This window comes from Equus quagga, chromosome 17, assembly GCF_021613505.1.
Source record: "Equus quagga isolate Etosha38 chromosome 17, UCLA_HA_Equagga_1.0, whole genome shotgun sequence".
Classification (NCBI taxonomy): Eukaryota; Metazoa; Chordata; class Mammalia; order Perissodactyla; family Equidae; genus Equus; species Equus quagga.
In genome coordinates, this window is record NC_060283.1 from 27,316,292 (window position 1) to 27,333,960 (window position 17,669).

At 55.5% G+C, this 17,669-nt stretch overlaps 1 protein-coding gene across 2 annotated transcripts; it reads right to left on the bottom strand.

Annotated features, from left to right (window-relative positions):
- Nucleotides 1–341: 341 nt before the first annotated feature.
- PACSIN3 (protein kinase C and casein kinase substrate in neurons 3) lies at nucleotides 342–8,899 on the bottom strand. 2 transcript variants are annotated; one of them, XM_046644699.1, is made up of 11 exons: nucleotides 8,744–8,899; nucleotides 5,761–5,833; nucleotides 5,421–5,510; nucleotides 5,112–5,268; nucleotides 4,169–4,404; nucleotides 3,901–4,056; nucleotides 2,365–2,540; nucleotides 2,098–2,218; nucleotides 1,785–1,921; nucleotides 1,254–1,375; nucleotides 342–869 (listed from the first exon to the last, which is right to left on the bottom strand). In XM_046644699.1, the coding sequence occupies exons 3-11, from the start codon at nucleotides 5,472–5,474 to the stop codon at nucleotides 754–756; spliced, it is 1,275 nt and encodes a 424-aa protein (XP_046500655.1). In that variant the 5' UTR covers nucleotides 5,475–5,510; nucleotides 5,761–5,833; nucleotides 8,744–8,899; the 3' UTR covers nucleotides 342–753. The 2 variants fall into 2 exon arrangements, with proteins under 2 accessions (XP_046500655.1, XP_046500657.1); XM_046644701.1 differs by lacking the exon at nucleotides 8,744–8,899 and adding an exon at nucleotides 8,060–8,215.
- Nucleotides 8,900–17,669: the final 8,770 nt, after the last annotated feature.

The following is a 17,669-nucleotide window of genomic DNA, read 5'->3' on the forward strand; positions in this document are numbered from 1 at the left end:
GAGCCGGTTCCCGGTGGATGAGTAATGATTAACAGTCCTACCAAGCACTCATGGTCCCACCGACCTGAACGGGAAGGCAGGCTCCCCGGGTTCCCGCCCAGCTCAGAACTCGGCACCCAGCCTCCAGCCTTGGCCGGTTTACGCCAAGCCTGATCTCGAGTCCCTTCCCCCCAGTTTAGGGTCCTGAAGTTGCAGGGCAGGTACAAGCCGGCAAACCTTGCCCAACCCCCGCCCGCATAACTCTAGGCCCAGGGACCTCCCCTCGCTCGGTGCCTCTCTCCAGATGCCCTTTGGAGGCTGGTATGGGTGGAGTATCAAAAAAGACGCACACAAGCCTGACGGCGCTTTTTTCCCCCCAAGTTTAATACACACTAGAACAAGCCACAAGAGGATGTTGCTAGTCCAGAACTACACTCACCCCAAGCCCCCCCTAGGAGCCCCAAAACACAAGAGACCAGGAACTGCGTCCATGGCTCCTGGGGAGACCCAAAGGCTCCTGGGGAGGCTCAGGCACCCCTGAGCCCTTCTGTCACCTCCTGATCTCCCCTCAGCCTAGACTCTGTTGGCTCTTCCCTACCAGTCCCTTCCTAGACGCAGGCCCCTCCCCTCCCTGGGTCCCAGGACTTCCTCCCTCCTGGGGGACAGAGGGGCAGCAGCAGCACGATGGTTCAGGGCCCTCAGGTCCGGCTGTCCAGAAGAAGCTGGGCTCTGACTCAGGGTGGAAAAACGTGGCTGAAGGGCTGTGAGGGCAGGTCAGGCCCCCACACACTCCACGTAATTGGCAGGATACAGGCCAATACGGCCACTCTGTAACTGGCCTTGGCACCAGCCCTGCTCGTCTTCCTCGCTCATCTTCAGCAGCTCCTCCCCTGGGGGAAGGGGAATTGGTCACTGCCAATCGCCCTGGCCTGGCCCCTGTTCCTGCAATTGGGTCAAGGACTGAGGGGCAGGGGATAGTATGGGAGGCGAGCTAGGAGAAGAGACGTGGCTCAAGCAGAGGGAGGTCAAAGTCAGCAAGCCACTCCAGCCCAGACCCTGAAGGCAGCGCTCAGGCCCCAGCCGGTGACTTTGAGAGGCAGGCAGACGCTCTGACTCTGATGCCCGAGGACTGGACCCAGAGCAGCCTTAAGAGTCAGAGAACTGGCCCGTGAGAAGCGGTATCTGGCTTCCCTCTTTCACATCCCTGTTCAGGCTAATAAAGGGGGTGGGCGGGCTGGAGTCTGGGAAGGAACAGGAAAGGGGTGCCACGGTACCTGCTCGGAAGCTCAGCTCATCAGCTTCCTGGCCAGCGTAGTCGTAGAGCGCCCGCACCCGCACCCCAGTGGCAGCCTTCCGGGAGCTCTCCTCATCTGACCACTCCTCCTCCTGCCCACCACTGGAGGGGGAGACAGGCAGCAGGCTCAAGGCACAAGGAACACCTTGAGCGACTGGGCCTAGGACTCAGGGCCAAGGGCTCACCCCCTGGAGGAACCCCGGGAGACAGCAGGTGGGGAAGAACTGGAAGATTCTAGTCTGACTCTGCCATGCATGCCTGTGGGCTCAGGTGTACTTCCTGCCACACAGCGCTCACACGAGCAGTAGATGAGAGGGAACGTGGGAAACACCTGGAAAGTCTAAACCACCATGAAAACTGGTATCATTACAACTGCTAAGTGGGTCCTAAGGTCTCTGGCCCAAATTTTCAACCCACTTCAGGTGTGACAGGAATGAAGGGGAGGAGACAGCAGAAAGGAGGCCAGGGGGCAGAGCTGTTTCCTTCCCACAGCCAGGCTCCTGGCTCTCACCCTGGGGACCCCAGGGACTGGGATGGGGGCACAGCGCCATCTCTTGTGGCCACGATGCTAGTCAGAGTAACTTCATCAGGGCTCCGGCCACCCTTCTCCTTCCGGCTGATTGTCCTCTGTGTGTCCAAGGACCACTCCTGTGGGAACAGTGCTTAGGGTCAGGCTGGGCTGCAGGCAGTGGTGGCAGCCAGGGTCATCCAGACGGCCTTCACTCACCTGATCCCAAGCCCTAGCCTAGCCTCCCTCCTGAGTCCAGGCTGAGCCCAGTGGGAGCCCACCCCCCTCCCAGCCCCAGCCAGCTAGGAACACATACCTCAAACTGTGGCCAGTTCATGGCCATCCCCGGCCCATGCGTGCTACGCCACCAGCGCAGATCCTCTTCGTCACTGGCTGCCTCAATGCTCTGATGCAGGTCACGGTGGAGTTCTTGGAACCTGTGGCCCAAGGCACAACCCTCAGGCTGGGAAGCCCTGGGCCCCTGCACCCCTCAATCTCATTCAGCCCAGCCAGAACCCAGGAAAGATGGAGGATGACCCCCCAGCGTCACCCCCCACCTCCATGCCCACTCTGCAGGCCATACTTCTCGCTGCTGGAGAGGTCGAGGTGCTGATGGAAGGTGAGCAGCATATCCTTGAAGAAGAGAAGCCGCTGGCGCTCAGCGGCCTGGCAGCTCTCGAAGGCCTGCTCCATGTCCTCCATGTAGCGCGGGGTGTAGCGATGCAGCTCTGCCAACGTCTGCTCATACTGGGTTTTCACCTGAGTGGGCGAGGAGGAGGCCTGGTGAGGACAAGACCTTCTTCCGCTCAGGACTCCACTAGTATTTCCTGGGAACCACCGTGGCTAGACCTTGAGCTAGGCACCAGGGGCAAGTCGTCCTAAAACCGGGCTCCTGCCCCCAAGGACCCCAGCAGCCTAATAAGGGGAGTGACATTCGGACACAGCAGCTTTAAGAGTCTGATGAGGGGCCAGCCGGGTGGCACAGCAGTTAAGTATGCACGTTCCACTTCAGCAGCCCGGGGTTCGCCGGTTTGGATCCCGGGTGCGGACATGGCACCGCTTGGAAGCCATGCAGGCGTCCCACATATAAAGCAGATATAAAGTAGAGGAAGATGAGCATGGATGTGAGCTCAGGGCCAGTCTTCCTCAGCAAAAAGAGGAGGATTGGTGGCACATGTTAGCTCAGGGCTAATCTTCCTCAAAAAAAAAGGTAAAAAATAAAATAAAAATTAAAAAATATAATGTGAGTCTGATGAGTTTAGGGGGCCGGCCCTGTGGCCGAGTGGTTAAGTTCGCACACTCTGCTTCAGCGGCCCAGGGTTTCACTAGTTCAGATCCTGGGTGTGGACATGGCACTGCTCATCAGGCCACGCTGAGGTGGCATCCCACATGCCACAACTATGAAGGACTCACAACTAAAAATATACAACTATGTACTGGGGGGCTTTGAGGAGAAAAAGGAAAAATAAAATCTTTAAAAAAAAAAAGTCTGATGAGTGGAGAGTGAGATGAAGTCCACCTGTGGGGAGAAATCAGAAAAGGCTTCAGGGAGGAGGTGGAAACGGACCAGCAACTCAGAGGACGGGAGGATTTAGAAACGCAGAGCTGGAGGAAAGGACGCTCTGGCCGAGCAGGCAACAAGAGAACTCGTCGCAGGTGGTACACTGTGAAAGGAAAGGAGCTGGGAAGGTGTCAACTGCTAAAATTATCCCAATGCCTGAAATGGCACCATTTCTTTCCTCGGGTAAAGCATCATGTTTGCTCAGGTTCCTGGATAAGGTGGAGAGAGCGTGGCAGGTGGGGATTAGAGTAATAAGAGTGCTGGAGCAGCCCGGTGGTGTAGTGGTTAAGTTCATGTGCTCTGCTTCGGTGGCCTGGGGTTTGCAGGTTCGGATCCCAGGCAAGGACCTAGCACCGCTGCGGCAGCCTCCCACATAAAATAGAGGAAGATTGGCACAGATGTGAGCTCAGCGACAGTCTTCCTCAAGCAAAAGGGAAAATCAGCAACAGATGTTAGCTCAGGGCCAATGTTCCTCACCAAAAAAAAAAAAAGAGTGCTGGGGACTGGAAAAGGCCCTCAGGAGCCCTGAGCTGGGCTGGCCAGTCCTGCAGCCTGTACCTTCTCGGCCTCCTTGGTGCAGCGTTCCACACGCTCCTGCAGCTTGCGCAGCTGCTCCTGGGAGACGGCACTGTCCGCCTTCGCGTGACTCTCCCGAGTCTGGGCAGTCTTCTCCTCCTTCCGGGCTGCGTGGTAGCTCTTCTTGGAGGCCTCAACCTGGCACACATGGGGACAACTCTGGACCCTGCACACCACACCCTGGCCCGCTGCAGCCCCCTGCAGCCCCAGGAAGGGGCCTGCCTCTGAGGCCCATCTCTCCCAGGCTCACCTCCTTCAGCCTCTTTAGCCAGGGCTTCTGGGCCTTGCGGAAGCCATCCTCGGCAGCCCGGCTCTCTCGGAAGCCACCCAGCACAGGCCGGTGGAAGGCACCCCGCTGCCAGGCGCGCACCCGCTCACTGTCCTGCCCCTGCAGCTTCTCCCGAACCTCGAGGTGCAACACGCTCAGCCGCTCGGCCGCAGTGAAGAAGGCGTGCCAGGCCTTCTCCAGCGTGCCATACTGAGGGCCTGCAGGGAGGCACGGGGCTGGGGGCAGGCCAGGGATGCCCCTGGAAACAAGCTCCCCCCCTCAGTGGGTGCTGCTCTGGGTGCCAGGCACAGAGGGGGAACGATGTCAGCTCCTACCGATTGAACACCGACTCTGTGCCCTAACATACGAGATCTCACTGGATCCTCCTTATCCCCCACCGTGAAGACAGTGTCATGATCAACATTTCACAAGCGAAGAAACGGAGACCCAGAGAAGTGAAGTGAATTACCCAAAGCATTACAGCTACAAGTGGATCTGAGATTCGAACCCAGGTCAACGGCATAAACCACTACACTCTGTTGCCTCCAGGGGAAGAGCCAGTGTCTGCCCTCCAGGAAGGCAGCTTGTTAGGTTGGAAAGATCCCAAGTGCCCGAGTCAAAAGGACTGGGCTTCAGCTCTTCCTAGCTGTGTGACTTCAGACCAGTCACTTAGCCTCTCTGAACTTCCGGATTCTCCTCTAGAGAATGGGTAGAACAGGACCATCATCATCAAAGCGTTGTTAGAAATACCAAAATAACTCATGACCATACTTTGCAAACTCTAACAGGATGGCGATGAGAATAACCAGGAGGATCTTCTCTCTTTAAAGGGAAGGCGACCAGATGTGCAAAAAGAAACTGCTGTGCCTGGTCCTCCCACCCCCGGTGGCTCTCTGCTCCTGGCTAGACCCAAGCGCGGGCTCACCCTTCTCCACGGCACCCCTCCACTTGCGGGCCCAGTCGGCCAGCTGCTGGGCATAGGCCTTCTCGATGCGGGCACGCTCCTGGAAGCAGCTGACCAGGTCCCCGCATAGCCGATGCCCATCCTCCACCCGCTGCACCGTGCGCCTGTAGTTGCCAGCCTGGGACATACACAAGAAAGATGGTGTCACCCGGGAGAAGCTCCCTTGAGGCCTGGGGCTGACAGCGAGGCTCCTCCTCTGGACAGGTGGCTGTTCCCAGAGTGGGGTGGGCACTTCAGAGCCACCCCCAAAGCAGGGACCCAGCTGCTCACCTCCCAGAAACTGCCTTCCAGGGCCTCCCCTCCAGCGTCTTCCTCTGGTGCCATGGTGTCCCCGCAGCACGGAATGGTGGCGGATTGGGCCTGGGAAGGGCAGAGGGGTAAGCAGGGAAGCCAACAGACGCTTTGGGGGACAGGAAAAGACCCTCTCCTACCCCTGGGCTTTGCCCGCACTACCGTCCCCACCACCCAAGGAACTAAACGTCAGAGCTATGACTTAGCAGGCAGAGGTCTGGAAGTCCCCAGGAAGGGCCAGGAGAGGGGCGAGCATGGCAGTTTCCAAGCTCCTCCTCTCACCGGGGTCTGCCCTTCCCCTCCACTTCACCCCACATACCTGGGGGCCTACAGATCAGTTCAGGGACCTGGCCGTCCACCTCTCAGAGCTGCCACTGTGAGTCTGCTTGAAGCTGACAAGAGCAAAGGAGGGGGTGAGGGCGGGGGCCTGGTGAGGCCAGGGCGGTGCCCAGCTCCCCCGATATAGCAACTGCTGTCAGAAGAGCCAGATTCCAGCCAGGAGAATGCCAGGCGGGTCACACGATCCAGCTGGGGATTAGATGGCAGGCGGGGGTGGGTGGTGGGCAGAGGGCCCCACTCCCCCAACTGCAGATGAGAGAAGAGGATGCCTGCCCAAGCCGGGGCCCTGTGGCCTTTCCTTCAACAACAAGGCGACCCTCTACCAGACCAGGCCAAGTCAGCCTGCACCCAGCCACACCCCAGAGCTCCCTGTGCTGGGAAGAGCAGACTGGAAGCCAGGAGGCCTGAGAAGCCCTTGGCCAAGAAGCTTGAGCAAGTGCATTTTACTGTCCTCTCCCAAGGGAGAGCCTCAGCTCCCTCTAAAGATGGAAATCCCGCCTCCTGGTCTGCTTCTGTGCTAGGGCTGAGGTAAGACCCAACCCAGCATTGACCAAGTATGTGATGGGCCCAAGAGTGACAAGGAGACACTCATCCTGTCCCACGGCATCCACTGAGGTCCCATTGGGCTCTGTGGGTAATGAGCAACCCAGCCCCGCCCTCACAAAGCCCAGACTCCAGGGCAGCATGGGGGAGTCAGACAGGTGATCGGCCAGTTATAAGAGTGTTCTCCAGAATCGCAGAGAAGAGCAAGGCAGATTCCAACCGCAGAGCCACCACCCAGGGGCTAGAGGACACAGAGGCATGTGGCCGCTCCCCTCTGCCTCCAGGCAGGGTCTCAGCTGTCCCTAGCATGGACTCAAGCCCCTAGAAGGAAATCGCTTCCTGAGCAAGCCCAAGGGACACTGTCAGGCCCAGGAGGACAGAGTCTGTGTCCACTGCTCCTAAAGCAGAGCTCCATCACAGACCTCTACCCATCCTTCAAAACTCAAATTGAGGCATCTTCTCCACGGTCACCCCCCATTCCTCCATCCTCATTCCCACAGCCCCTTGTGACCCCTCAGTCAGGGTATATATCCCACTGGGTTGTGACTGACAGGACAGGAACGGTCCCCAGGCATTGACAGAGACTTCCTGGGGGTCCAGTTTGCGTTTCTCCAGACACTGGAGTTAGTAGTTGAATGAAAAAACAAGTGACATTCACCTGAAGACCAGGAAACCCCCTGGCTACGGCAGCTGTGAGCAAGCTCAGCCTGAGGGAGCTTCCACCCCTGAGCCAACAGGAGGGAGAGCTCGGGCCTGCAATGGAGGTGGCCGGGCACAAGCAGGAGAGGGCAGAGCAGCTGGCCCCACCAGGGCCCTCAGTGCTTCACCTTGCTTCCCATTTGCCCAGAAAGGACTGCCAACCAGATGGAGAGAAACAGACCTGCAGCTGTAAATCACAGGCCCTTTGGAGCTGTCCCAGTCAGGCATCCAGGGGCCTGGGCCCCCTGCCTGCTCCAGCTCCATGCTCCGGCTCCCGGGAGAGCTGCCCCCCACCCTTCCCTCTCTCTGGCCCCAGAACAGAGCGGGCTGTGTGTGCAGGGCTGGCACTGCTCCCTCCGGCCTCCCAGAGCAAACACAAGCCCAAGCCCCAGGCACAGCCAGGCCCCAGAGCCCGGGCTTGATCGAGCTGTGGGGGTGGCCTTGTGCCTGGGCCCCTGATGAGGAGGGCCAGCACCCTGGGCTTCCTGACTTCAGCAGAGACCCAGATCGGTCCCCAGAACACACTCCGCCGCAAGCAGGAGCTCAGAAAGCAGATAATGAATGCTCCAGCCCAGAGAGCCAGCACCTACGGGGCCCTGAGGAGTCCACTGGGGTTTGGCACGGTCTCCTCATAGCTGCCTGGGCCAAGGTAGGGAGTCCCGAGGTTCAGGGAAGAACCACTCTCCCCACCTGAAGCTGGTAGGTATCGGCGCCCACACTAGCCCCCATCCTTCCCAGAAGCTGGGGGCATGCCCCTGGGAGGGAGCATTGCCATCCTGCCCTGCCCATCCTCGGTCCTGAGTCACAGGCTGCGCCCAGGGGCCTCTTCTCCCAGCAGCCCCTCCCGGTCGGCCCGCAGCTTGGGCTTTGAAGGCACAGGAGGGGGCAGGGGACTGGTCCAGAGAGGGGCACCTAGGCTAGAGCGGCTGGAACCAGCAGCCAGGGCGGCCGAGGCTGGGGGAAGGGGTGGCGCGGGGGAAGGGGAGGAGGCAGGGCCAGGGAGGGTCATAACAAAGGGGCACTTTTGGAAACCCGACCTGCCGGCTGAGGTGCCTGCTCCCCGATGACGCACACCAAACCTCGGAGGCCAGGGGCTGCCCGTCTGGGGCCTCAGCCCTCATGGACGGCGCCCTTCGACCGGCCCCGCTTGCCGGCCCGGCGCTGCCCAGCTCGGCCGTGGAGCCCACGCGGAGCGGCCGGGCCAGGCCTAGCCATGGAGGCTCTAGGACTTCTTGGCCAAACTTGTTGAACTTGGTCTCGGCGGGGGTGGGGCCAGCCGATCACCGCTGAGGGGAGGGGGTGCACCCTGCCTGGGCCAGGCCGGCCGGGGACTGCCGATGGTGGCCCGGGGCAGCGCCCCAGGAATTGGGGCTCTTTGCACAGGGCAAGAGATCGCCGGGGAGCGAGGCCCCTTCTGGGGCCCCAGGGCGGCTTGGGGCCTTTGAGGCGCCCCAGGAGCTGGGGTGGCTCTCCAGCCCCGACGTCCCCCTGCCCCCGGCCGGCCTGGGAAATTGCGGGGTGCGCGGCGCCGCACAGGAGACGCCCCCTCGGCTCGGCTGCAGCTCTTCCCGACCTCGCTCAGAGCGGGTTGGCCGGGGGCTCCCGGGGCGGGAGTCGGTCCCGTCGCAAACTTCAGGAGCGGGAGGAGGAGAGGGCGCGCTCCAGCCACGGGTCCTGCCGCCCCTTCCCCGCGGTCCCCCCCGCCCCGGGGCAGCACTCACCGCGTCCTCCCTGCGCGCCTTGGCGGGCGGGGGTCCGGCCACGCTCCGGCCCGAGTCCTGCCGTTCCCGGGCCGGGGCCACCGCCTCCCGGAGCGCGCCGGGCCCTCCCCCGGGAAGCCCGGCCCCCCGCCCCGCCCTCTCCTCGCCACCGCGGCCCCAACCCCACCGGCGGGCGGCGAGGGCGCAGGGACCGCAGGCATCGCGGCCACCGGCGGCTCCCGGGGCGCAGGCCGTGGGGTCTCGGCTCTCGCCTGAGAAGCGCCAGGGCCGACTCCCAAGGGTGGCGCCGCGCCGCTAGAAGGAGTCAGATTTCGGCTTTGCCCCTCCCCGGCCTTTGCAGAGCCTGGGAGACCGGTGGAAGCTGGAAGGGATCGGGCCTGCACGGGCACCCCTTGGGGGGCCGCTTCGGGGGCTACACTGCCCTACATGTTTTTGCTGAGCACAGCTTTCTTAGAAGGTAGCTCCGGCGAGGCTCACTACCACCCCTTTGTAAGCATTAGGATTCCCATTGTACAGATGCGGAAACTGAGGCTCGGAGACCTTCAGCAGCTTGCACAAGATTTGTAGTCGGGCAGGACCCGCACTCCAAAGCCGTGCCCTCTCTCTGCCGAGCCCTGCCTTCCAATCTGGGGGCGCTTTCTGAGGACTGGGTCAGACATGCGGTGGGGGGGGTGGGGCAAAAAGCCACGAGCTCCACCCCCCCGTGTTATTCCCAGCTTTTGTCCCACGATTCATTCTTAAATCTCTTCTCCCCACCACCCGCTTTGTCAGTCACCAGCTTTAGTAGATTTTTCCAGATTGCCAAGATCCCACCCCACCCTTCATAAATCCCTTCTCATTCATCCCCTTACCCCCACCCCAGGGATTTTTCGGAGCCTGCCGGTGTGTTATTTATATCCACTGGAGCGGTCCAAGAATGTTCCTAGGCTGACCTAATCGCCACCTGCTCGGCTTCCCCGCCCCTCCCGCTCGCTCCTGGGCCGGGTGACCCAGCGGCCGTGCCCTCCGCCTGGCACGAGAGGCGAGAGGCGGCGCAGGTCGGCTGGGTCCGACGCACAGAGCGCTCCGAGGGTCCAGATGGCGCAAATTCGCTCCGGTTTGGAGAGCCCCCCTCGCGCTCCGGGGAGTGCGCCCCCAGGGGGATGCCGCGGCGCTCTGGGAGGCCAAGGGCCACGCTGCTTTCTCTCCAGCACGTACTCTTCGTTCCCACCCCCTACATCCACCCCCAACTCCCTGAGGAGTGTGAGTACTTGTGCGCGGATTTTGAAACGCCAGCTTTAAAAATAGCAAAATTGGGTTGTTTCTAAATCCGGGAGAAGTCACGGACGCGTTGTTTAGGCAGCTAAATCCGCTCATAAAATGAAAAAGGGGCCTGAAGAGAATGAATGGGGGTAATTTCAGGTGATAATATTAGCTGCTGCGGGCTGACATGCTCCGCGGTCCTAGTGGGAGGGTGAAACTGCCCGTGGGCACCCAAGACGCGCGCGAATCATCCCTGCGTAGTGGATCCTTGCAGTGGCGTTCACAGGGTGTGTACCCAGCAGGAGACGGTTTCCGGAACCAGTTTCAACACCCACTCTTTGTTGGGGCTTGGACAAGTCCTTTTTCTCTATGTCTCTGTATCTACCTCTATGAAACATGACAGGTGGCCCGGCTGACCTCCCAAACGAGCCTTGTTCCCCAGCTAATGAATGATTGCTAAACAGCTGCAAATGAGAAGTGGTGGGGTAATGTCTAATGACAGCCACAGTGTTTTACATTATTTAAAATCAGTTAACATCCCACCTAGTGCCTGGGGGCCTTTAGGCACCTAGACAGAAAGTGTGAAAACACAAGAATGAAATTAATTACAGGAGGCACCTATTAAAACCCCATTAAAAGTAAAGGCTGCGAGCCAGGCTCTGGGACCTGGGGAAGCAGGCCATGAAGAGACTCAGAGAACAGGGCTGCTCATCAGACCACAAGGAGAAGGGGATACCGAGTGGAAACATCTGGCTTCCTTTGGGTTCAAAGCCAGAAGCAGATAGCAGCTGATCTTAATTGCCCCTAAGTTACTGGAGGGAGGAAAAATAAACGAAAACCCAGAGCATACTGAGCTGCTTCAAAGGTGAAAGGAGACAGGGCTGCTCTTGGAAAGCCAATTTCTATGCTCTACAGCCAGAGCCCGTACACACTCACAAGGCTCTGTCAGTGCGGTACGGTACCCAACTCGAACAGAGTTCAGGATGAGATGCCCGAGGTCAAAGAACTGGATAGACAGAAACCTAGAGAGGCGGCTTGGCCCGGGGCACCAGGTGGCAGACAGATCCAAATCCCAAGCTCACAACACTCACAGACTCACTCACCTTGAGCTTCTGGAATGTCCTAACCACTGTGCCTTCGTTTGTTTATTTACTTATGCATTCATTCATCCAGTCAAGAAAACATTTGGATTTTTGCTCGATGGTAAGCCCTACGCTGGGTGTTGGGAATACAAAGATAACTAAGGCAGAGCCCTAAGCGTACAGGATACAATGTGGCTATGAGGTATTAGGGGAAAACAGAGGCCGAGAGACCACCCTTCACCAGGCGATGACACTTGATTGGTCTTGATGAGCAGGAATGAGTCATGTGGAGAGCCATTCTTGGCAGGAGCACCAGGGTGTGCCAAGCCCCAGAGATGTTAGCATATGACTTAGTGACCCAGCAATTCCACTTCTTGGTATCCATCCTAGACAAACATGCGTCCCAGTGCAGAAAAAGGTACAAAGAAGGTTGCAAATAGTATTGTTTGCAATAAGGGAAAACTGGAAACAAATGTCCGTCAAGAGGGCCATGGTTGAATAACCTAAAGTTCATCGTGCTATGGATTACTCTACAACATTAAAGCACGAGGTAGGGGCCAGCCCCGTGGCCGGATGGTTAAGTTCGCGCACTCCACTTTGGTGGTCCAGGCTTTCGCCAGTTCGGATCCTGGGCACGGACATGGCACTGCTCGTCAGGCCATGCTGAGGCGGCATCCCACATGCCACAGCTAGAAGGACCCACAACTAAAAATATAAAACTATTTACCGGGGGGGGCTTTGGGGAGGAAAAAGGAAAAATAAAATGTTAAAAAAAAGAAAAGCACAAGGTAGACGGAGATGTGTTCTTATGTGAAGACCTGCAAGACACTGTTGAATGAAAAAAGCAAAGTGCAGGCCACACAAAATATTCAGAGAGAGTGAATACACACCCAACTGATTCTGGTGATTATCTCTCGGGAGAGGTGTAGAATTGGTAAAGGAGAGTTTTGTAATGGTAGAAAATTATAGAGAACGTACTTATGTGTAAATTGTCTAAAGTTTTTTAAAAGATGGTGAGTGGGTCTCATTGTCTAAAACAGTGCTGTCTGATAGAATTTTCTTCGATGATGGAAGTATTCTGTAGCTGCACTGTCCCATACGGTAGCCACTAGGTGTATGTGGCTTTTGAGCACTTGAAATGCGGCTAGTGTGACTGAGGAACTGAATTTTTAATTTATTTTAATTAATTAAAAAATTAACAGCCACATGCGGGTAGTGGGAACTGTATTGGATAGTTCCGGTCTAGAGTATCTGGAATATTGAGTTCAGGATGGGGTGGAAGCAGATGGAAGATGAGGCTGGAAAGATGGGCTGGAACCGAAAGGTGAAGGTTTGCAAGGTGGGCTAAGGAGTTTGGACTCTCTCCTGGAGGCAGTGAGAAGAGTGAATGCGAGGGACTAGATTAGATTTATCCTTTTAAAAGATAACTCTGGCTCCCTGCAGAGGGTAGATTAGAGCAGGCAGGGTTTGTCTCCTCCGCAGGCTGCTGTGTCTTTCTCCGCGGCCTCTGGACATTGCCCCAGCATTCCTGACGGGCCGCTGAGTAAAGTATTCTGATTCAACAGCTATGTTTTTAAGATCTCAAGAAATCCCAGGTGGAAAAACTGGTCTGAGTTAGGGAGAGGGGTTAACCTCAGCGGGGGAAGCTGTTTCTGGGTTAGAATGTAGGAAGAGCATCAGATGGATGGCATTAGAGCGAAAATGCAGAAAATGCGTAGCAGGTTTCAGAGTGGGGCGGATAGAGAAAGCTTTTCCAGGGTCAGGAATTTGCCCCGGGCAGATTCTTTGGAAGATACCAGAGTTGCCACTGCATAGTCCACATTTCAGCTCGGTAGGTCGGGGGAGGGTTCTGCTCAGGAAGGCTGCCCTGGTTCATGCGGGCGCTTCCCGAAGTCCACGGGGGGGGGGGGGGGGGGGGCCTCTGTATTGGTGACAGAGGAGCGCTGCTGGAGGACTCATCAGAGTAGCTGACTTTCAGGGAACACCCACTATGCCAGACACCATGGCGGGTGCCTGGTCCACTGTGCACACAAACCAGACAGGGTTCCTGACTTCATGGAGTTTTCCACTAAAATCTAATAAAGGTTTGAATATATTACCAATTGTGACAAGTGTTTTAAAGGAAAAAATATGTAGGCTATGAGAGAAATAATTGGAGGAGCATAATTTCAATTGGGGGAGGGTCAGAGAAGACTGTCTCAGGAAGTTGAAGCTTGCCTACCCAAAAATGCCCAAAAGGGACTGGCCTAGTGGTGTAGTAGTTAAGCTCGCACGCTCCGCGTTGGCGGCCCAGGGTTCACAGGTTCACATCCCAGGCACAGACCTACACATCGCTCATCAAGCCACACTGTGGTGGCATCCCACATAGAAAATAGAGGAACACTGGCACAGATGTTGGCTCAGCGACAATCTTCCTCAAGAAAAAAGAGGATGATTGGCAATAGATATTCGCTCAGGGCCAATTTTGCTCACCCAAAAAAAAAAAAAAAAGGCCCAAAAGACCAAAGGAAATTAGCTGAGTGATGAGGGAACCTAGGAGGGAGCATTCCAGGTGGAAGGTCTGATGTGTGCAGAGGCCCTGAAATGAGAACTTGACCTTCCGGGAAGGGAGGGTAGAGGGGGCAGGCGAATGAGGGGTGAGAGGTCTAGGGTGAGGTAGGAGAGGTGGGCAGCCCCCAGACCCTGCAGGCTCCATTTTATTCTGAGTGCTGAATTTAAGCAGAGGAGAGACCTGCAGGGCTTTCTGGATGTCGTGTGAGGAACGGATTAGAGCAGAAGATCAACAATGTGGTCTGGAAGGCTGATGGCTAAGAATGGCTTTTACATTTTTAAATGGTTGACAAAAAAGCAAAAGAAGAAGAATATTTTGAGATACGTGAAAGTTACAGGAAATTCACATTTCAATGTCTATAAATAAAGTTTTATGGGAACACAGCCATGCTCATTTGTTTACAAATTGTCTGTGGCTGCTTTCCCACAGCGACGGCAGGGTTGATTAGTTGCAATGGAGATTGTATGGCCCGCAAAGCTTAAAATATTTACTCTCAGGCCCTTTACTCAAAATGTGACATTTGGGGAGTTAGGGAAGAGCATATTGAAATTCTTTGTAATCTGCTTGCAACTCTGTAAGTCTAAAATTATTTCAAAATGAAAAGTTAAAAAACAAAAACAAATGAAGTGAAAATGACTCCCTGGTTTTTTGCTTGAAGTGCCATTTACTGAGATCGGGGGAAATGTGGAAGGGGCAGGACGAGAAGAGAAGATCAAGACTTCACTCTTGGACACGTTAGGTTTGAGATGCTGATGAGACGTCACAAAGCCGGGGCCGGGCACTATTCTGGACTTCGCCCATGAGCAGGAGACCCCGGGGAAGGGAGAGAAACCATGGAACTCCACCTCCTGCAAATGGGAGCTCTGGGCCTGGGGTGAGGCAGGACTGAGGTGGGTAAGGGGGAGCAGGGGAGCATACCACGTGTATGGAGTGTCAGTGCTCTCACAGGCTCTCCGCTCAGCACCTTGTCACCTGAGCCTTGAAACAACCCTCTCCAGTAGGACATTCTTCCCAGTTTACAAAGGAGGAGACAGACTTAGAGAGGCACTAAGATTTACTCAAGGACACAGCCAGGAAGTGGGAATGTGAGGGCTCCCTGCCCCCAGCCCCCATGAGTGATGTTCCTGCCTGGTAATGCTGGGCCCGCATGGCAGAGACTGGGTGCGTTACCACAGACTGGGAGTTAAAACAACAGAAATTTCTTCTCTTCCACTTCCGGAGGCCAAAAATCCAAAATCAAAGTGTTGGCAAGGCCACACTCCCCCCTCAGGCTGTGGGGGAGAATCTTTCCAGCCCTTCTCCTAGCTTCTGGTGGCTCCTGGCAATCTGGGAATCTTTGGCATCCCTTGGCTTCTAGCGGTAATGCTCCAGTCTCTGCCTCTGTCTTCACATCATCTTCTCTATGTGTCTGTCTCTCTGTATCTATGTCTTATCTCCTTCTGCTTTTTTTTTTTTTTTTTGCTGAGGAAGAGTCACCCTGAGCTAACACCTGTTGCCAATCTTCTTCTTTTTGTATCTGTGCCACCACAACAGCGTGGCCACTGACAGACAAGTGGTATAGGTTCGTGCCCGGCAACTGAACCCAGGCCACCAAAACGGAATGCGCTTAACCACTAGGAACTTAACCACTAGGCCACTGGGGCTGGCCCTGCCTCACTCTTATAAGGACACTTGCCACTGGATTTAGGACCTACTTGGATAATCCAGGATGATCTCATCTTAAAATCCTTAACTAGGGGCTGGCCCTGTGGCCCAGTGGTTAAGTTCATACGCTCCACTTTGGTGGCCCAGGGTTTCCCTGGTTCGGATCCTGGGTGCAGACATGGCACTGCTCATCAAGCCATGCTGAGACAGCATCCCACGTAGCACAACCAGAAGGACTTACAGCTAGAATATACAACGATATACTGGGGGGGGGCTTCAGGGAGAAGAAATTAAAAAAGATTGGCAACAGATGTTAGCTCAGGTGCCAACCTTTAAAAAGAAAATCCTTAACTGCATCTACAAAGATCCTTTTTCTAAATAAAGTAACATTCAGGTTCTGGGGCTGGGGATGTGGGCATATCTTTTCAGGGACCACCATTCAACCCTCCACACCGAGCTAGAGGCAGCCACGGCTCTTAGCCTTGGAAATCTAGTAAAATAATTTCTTGAACTTAAACAGCAGGCTGTCTTTCAGAGTTTTTCTTCATCCAGTTTCACAAATGTGTCTCCTTGCAGAATGGATCTGCAGCCTAAATGCTGCCAACACAAATGTGGCTTTGTCTTCTAGACTGCCTATAATTATGACAAAACTCTCAGATTCCGGGGCCTTGTGACACAGGGATAGCCCAGCACAAAGCGGAATGGACAGTAAACACGTCTGCGAGGATGCCCATTCAGAGCTGGGAGTGTTGGGCAGGACGTGTGTGGATGTGTACAGGTACCTCCCCCCGCCCCCAGGCCATTGGCTTCGCCCATAAGCACACAGTTACCCAGGCAGCCCACTGCCGTCCTCTACAGGGAGAAACTTCGCTGAAGTTCCTTGGGTGAGTTTTTTGTCACACACTCCTGGAGTTACAATGTCACAGTAGGGACTGGAGCCGAAGCAGGGCAGTGGAGAGGGGAGCGGGAAGAGTGGAATGTGAAGGGAGGTAAATGCAATCGTCCAGGTCCCAGCTAGCTTCTGACTCCTCCACTCACAGGGAAACAGCTTGGCTAACACAGAGAGAAGCATTTTTATTTCCGCCACTTGGGATTTCTGCAGTCCTTGGAAGAGACCTCTGATGTCAGATGAGTAGAAGGCACTGCCGGAACCAAACCCCTGGTTTCTGATCCTTGGGTCCCGCTCTTTCCATGATGGCTGTCTGACTGCAGAGAACTTGAGAACAGCAAAGAGCTCTGTCAACACCTTTATCAGAACTTATCAGTAAATACCATATTGCCAGGAGATTACATAACAACTTCTATTTGTAGAACGCTTTACAGTTTGCAAAACACTTTCGCATATATGATTTCAGGACTCTGGCAATTGCCCTGCAAATCTGGCTGCCTGGAGAAGCTTCCTGGCATCCTGTACCTATGGTATTTCATGACAGGATATTGATGTAGTCTGTGGATGGTGCCTCATCCCCCAAAGCAAAGACTGGGGGGGGGGATTGTATTTACACAGCTGTGTGATACTTCCAAAGCTACCCCAAATTGTATTTTGGAAAATGGATACTATTCCCAGAGGGTAGGAATCATGAATTCGTTTAGCATTATTATGAATTTACTCATACTTGGGCATTTAAATATGTACTGGAGACGCCAAGCATCAAGGACTCTGGATGCTGCATTCAGTCTGTTTCCAATCCTTTAGGAGAAATTGAAACTTCAGCTCTTTGCAAGCGCTGCAGAATCCTTGAGGCTGTCATTTGCAAACCACGGGATGCAGTCAGTGTGTGTGGGAAGCCCACACACCATCCAAGTGGATTATGAGTGGTTTTGCAGACTCAGCAGAGCGTTTGGATCCATAGACAACTTGATCAGAATCGGAATCATGTACGAGCCTGCACCAGGAAAATGCTTTCTACTAGATGGAAACTTCCCACGAGGAGGCCAGAGTTGAAAGCAGTCGCTGGTTTCTGCGGCTTTAAGAGCAAGTCACAGAATCACAGATTTTAAAACCGGAAGGGGGGGGCCCGGCCAGGTGGCACAATGGTTAAGTTCACACGTTCTGCTTCTTGGCGGCCCAGGGTTCGCCAGTTCAGATCCTGGGTGCGGACACGGCACCGCTTGGCAAAAGCCATGCCGTGGTAGGCGTCCCACGTATAAAGTAGAGGAAAATGGGCACGGATGTTAGCTCAGGGCCAGTCTTCCTCAGCAAAAAGAGGAGGATTGGCAGTAGTTAGCTCAGGGCTAACCTTCCTCAAAAAAAAAAAAAAAAACCTGGAAGGGATCTGAGCAACCACCTAGTCTCTTCCCTTCATTTTATGACGAGGCAACTTAGGCACAGAGAAGGGACATGATGAACCCACAGTCTAAGAACAATGCTCTTTCCACTGTACTATATTATTTGTTCCAGAAAACA

Bases quoted from the DNA above. Each gene is read 5' to 3' on its own strand.
- PACSIN3 (XM_046644699.1), bottom strand. From the start codon at position 5,474: ATGGCACCAGAGGAAGACGCTGGAGGGGAGGCCCTGGAAGGCAGTTTC. The intron at 4,057-4,168 runs GTGAGCCTGGGA...CATGTGTGCCAG, and splicing joins GGCTAAAGAGGCTGAAGGAG to GTTGAGGCCTCCAAGAAGAG. The intron at 1,922-2,097 runs GTATGTGTTCCT...CTGTTCCCACAG, and splicing joins TGAACTGGCCACAGTTTGAG to GAGTGGTCCTTGGACACACA.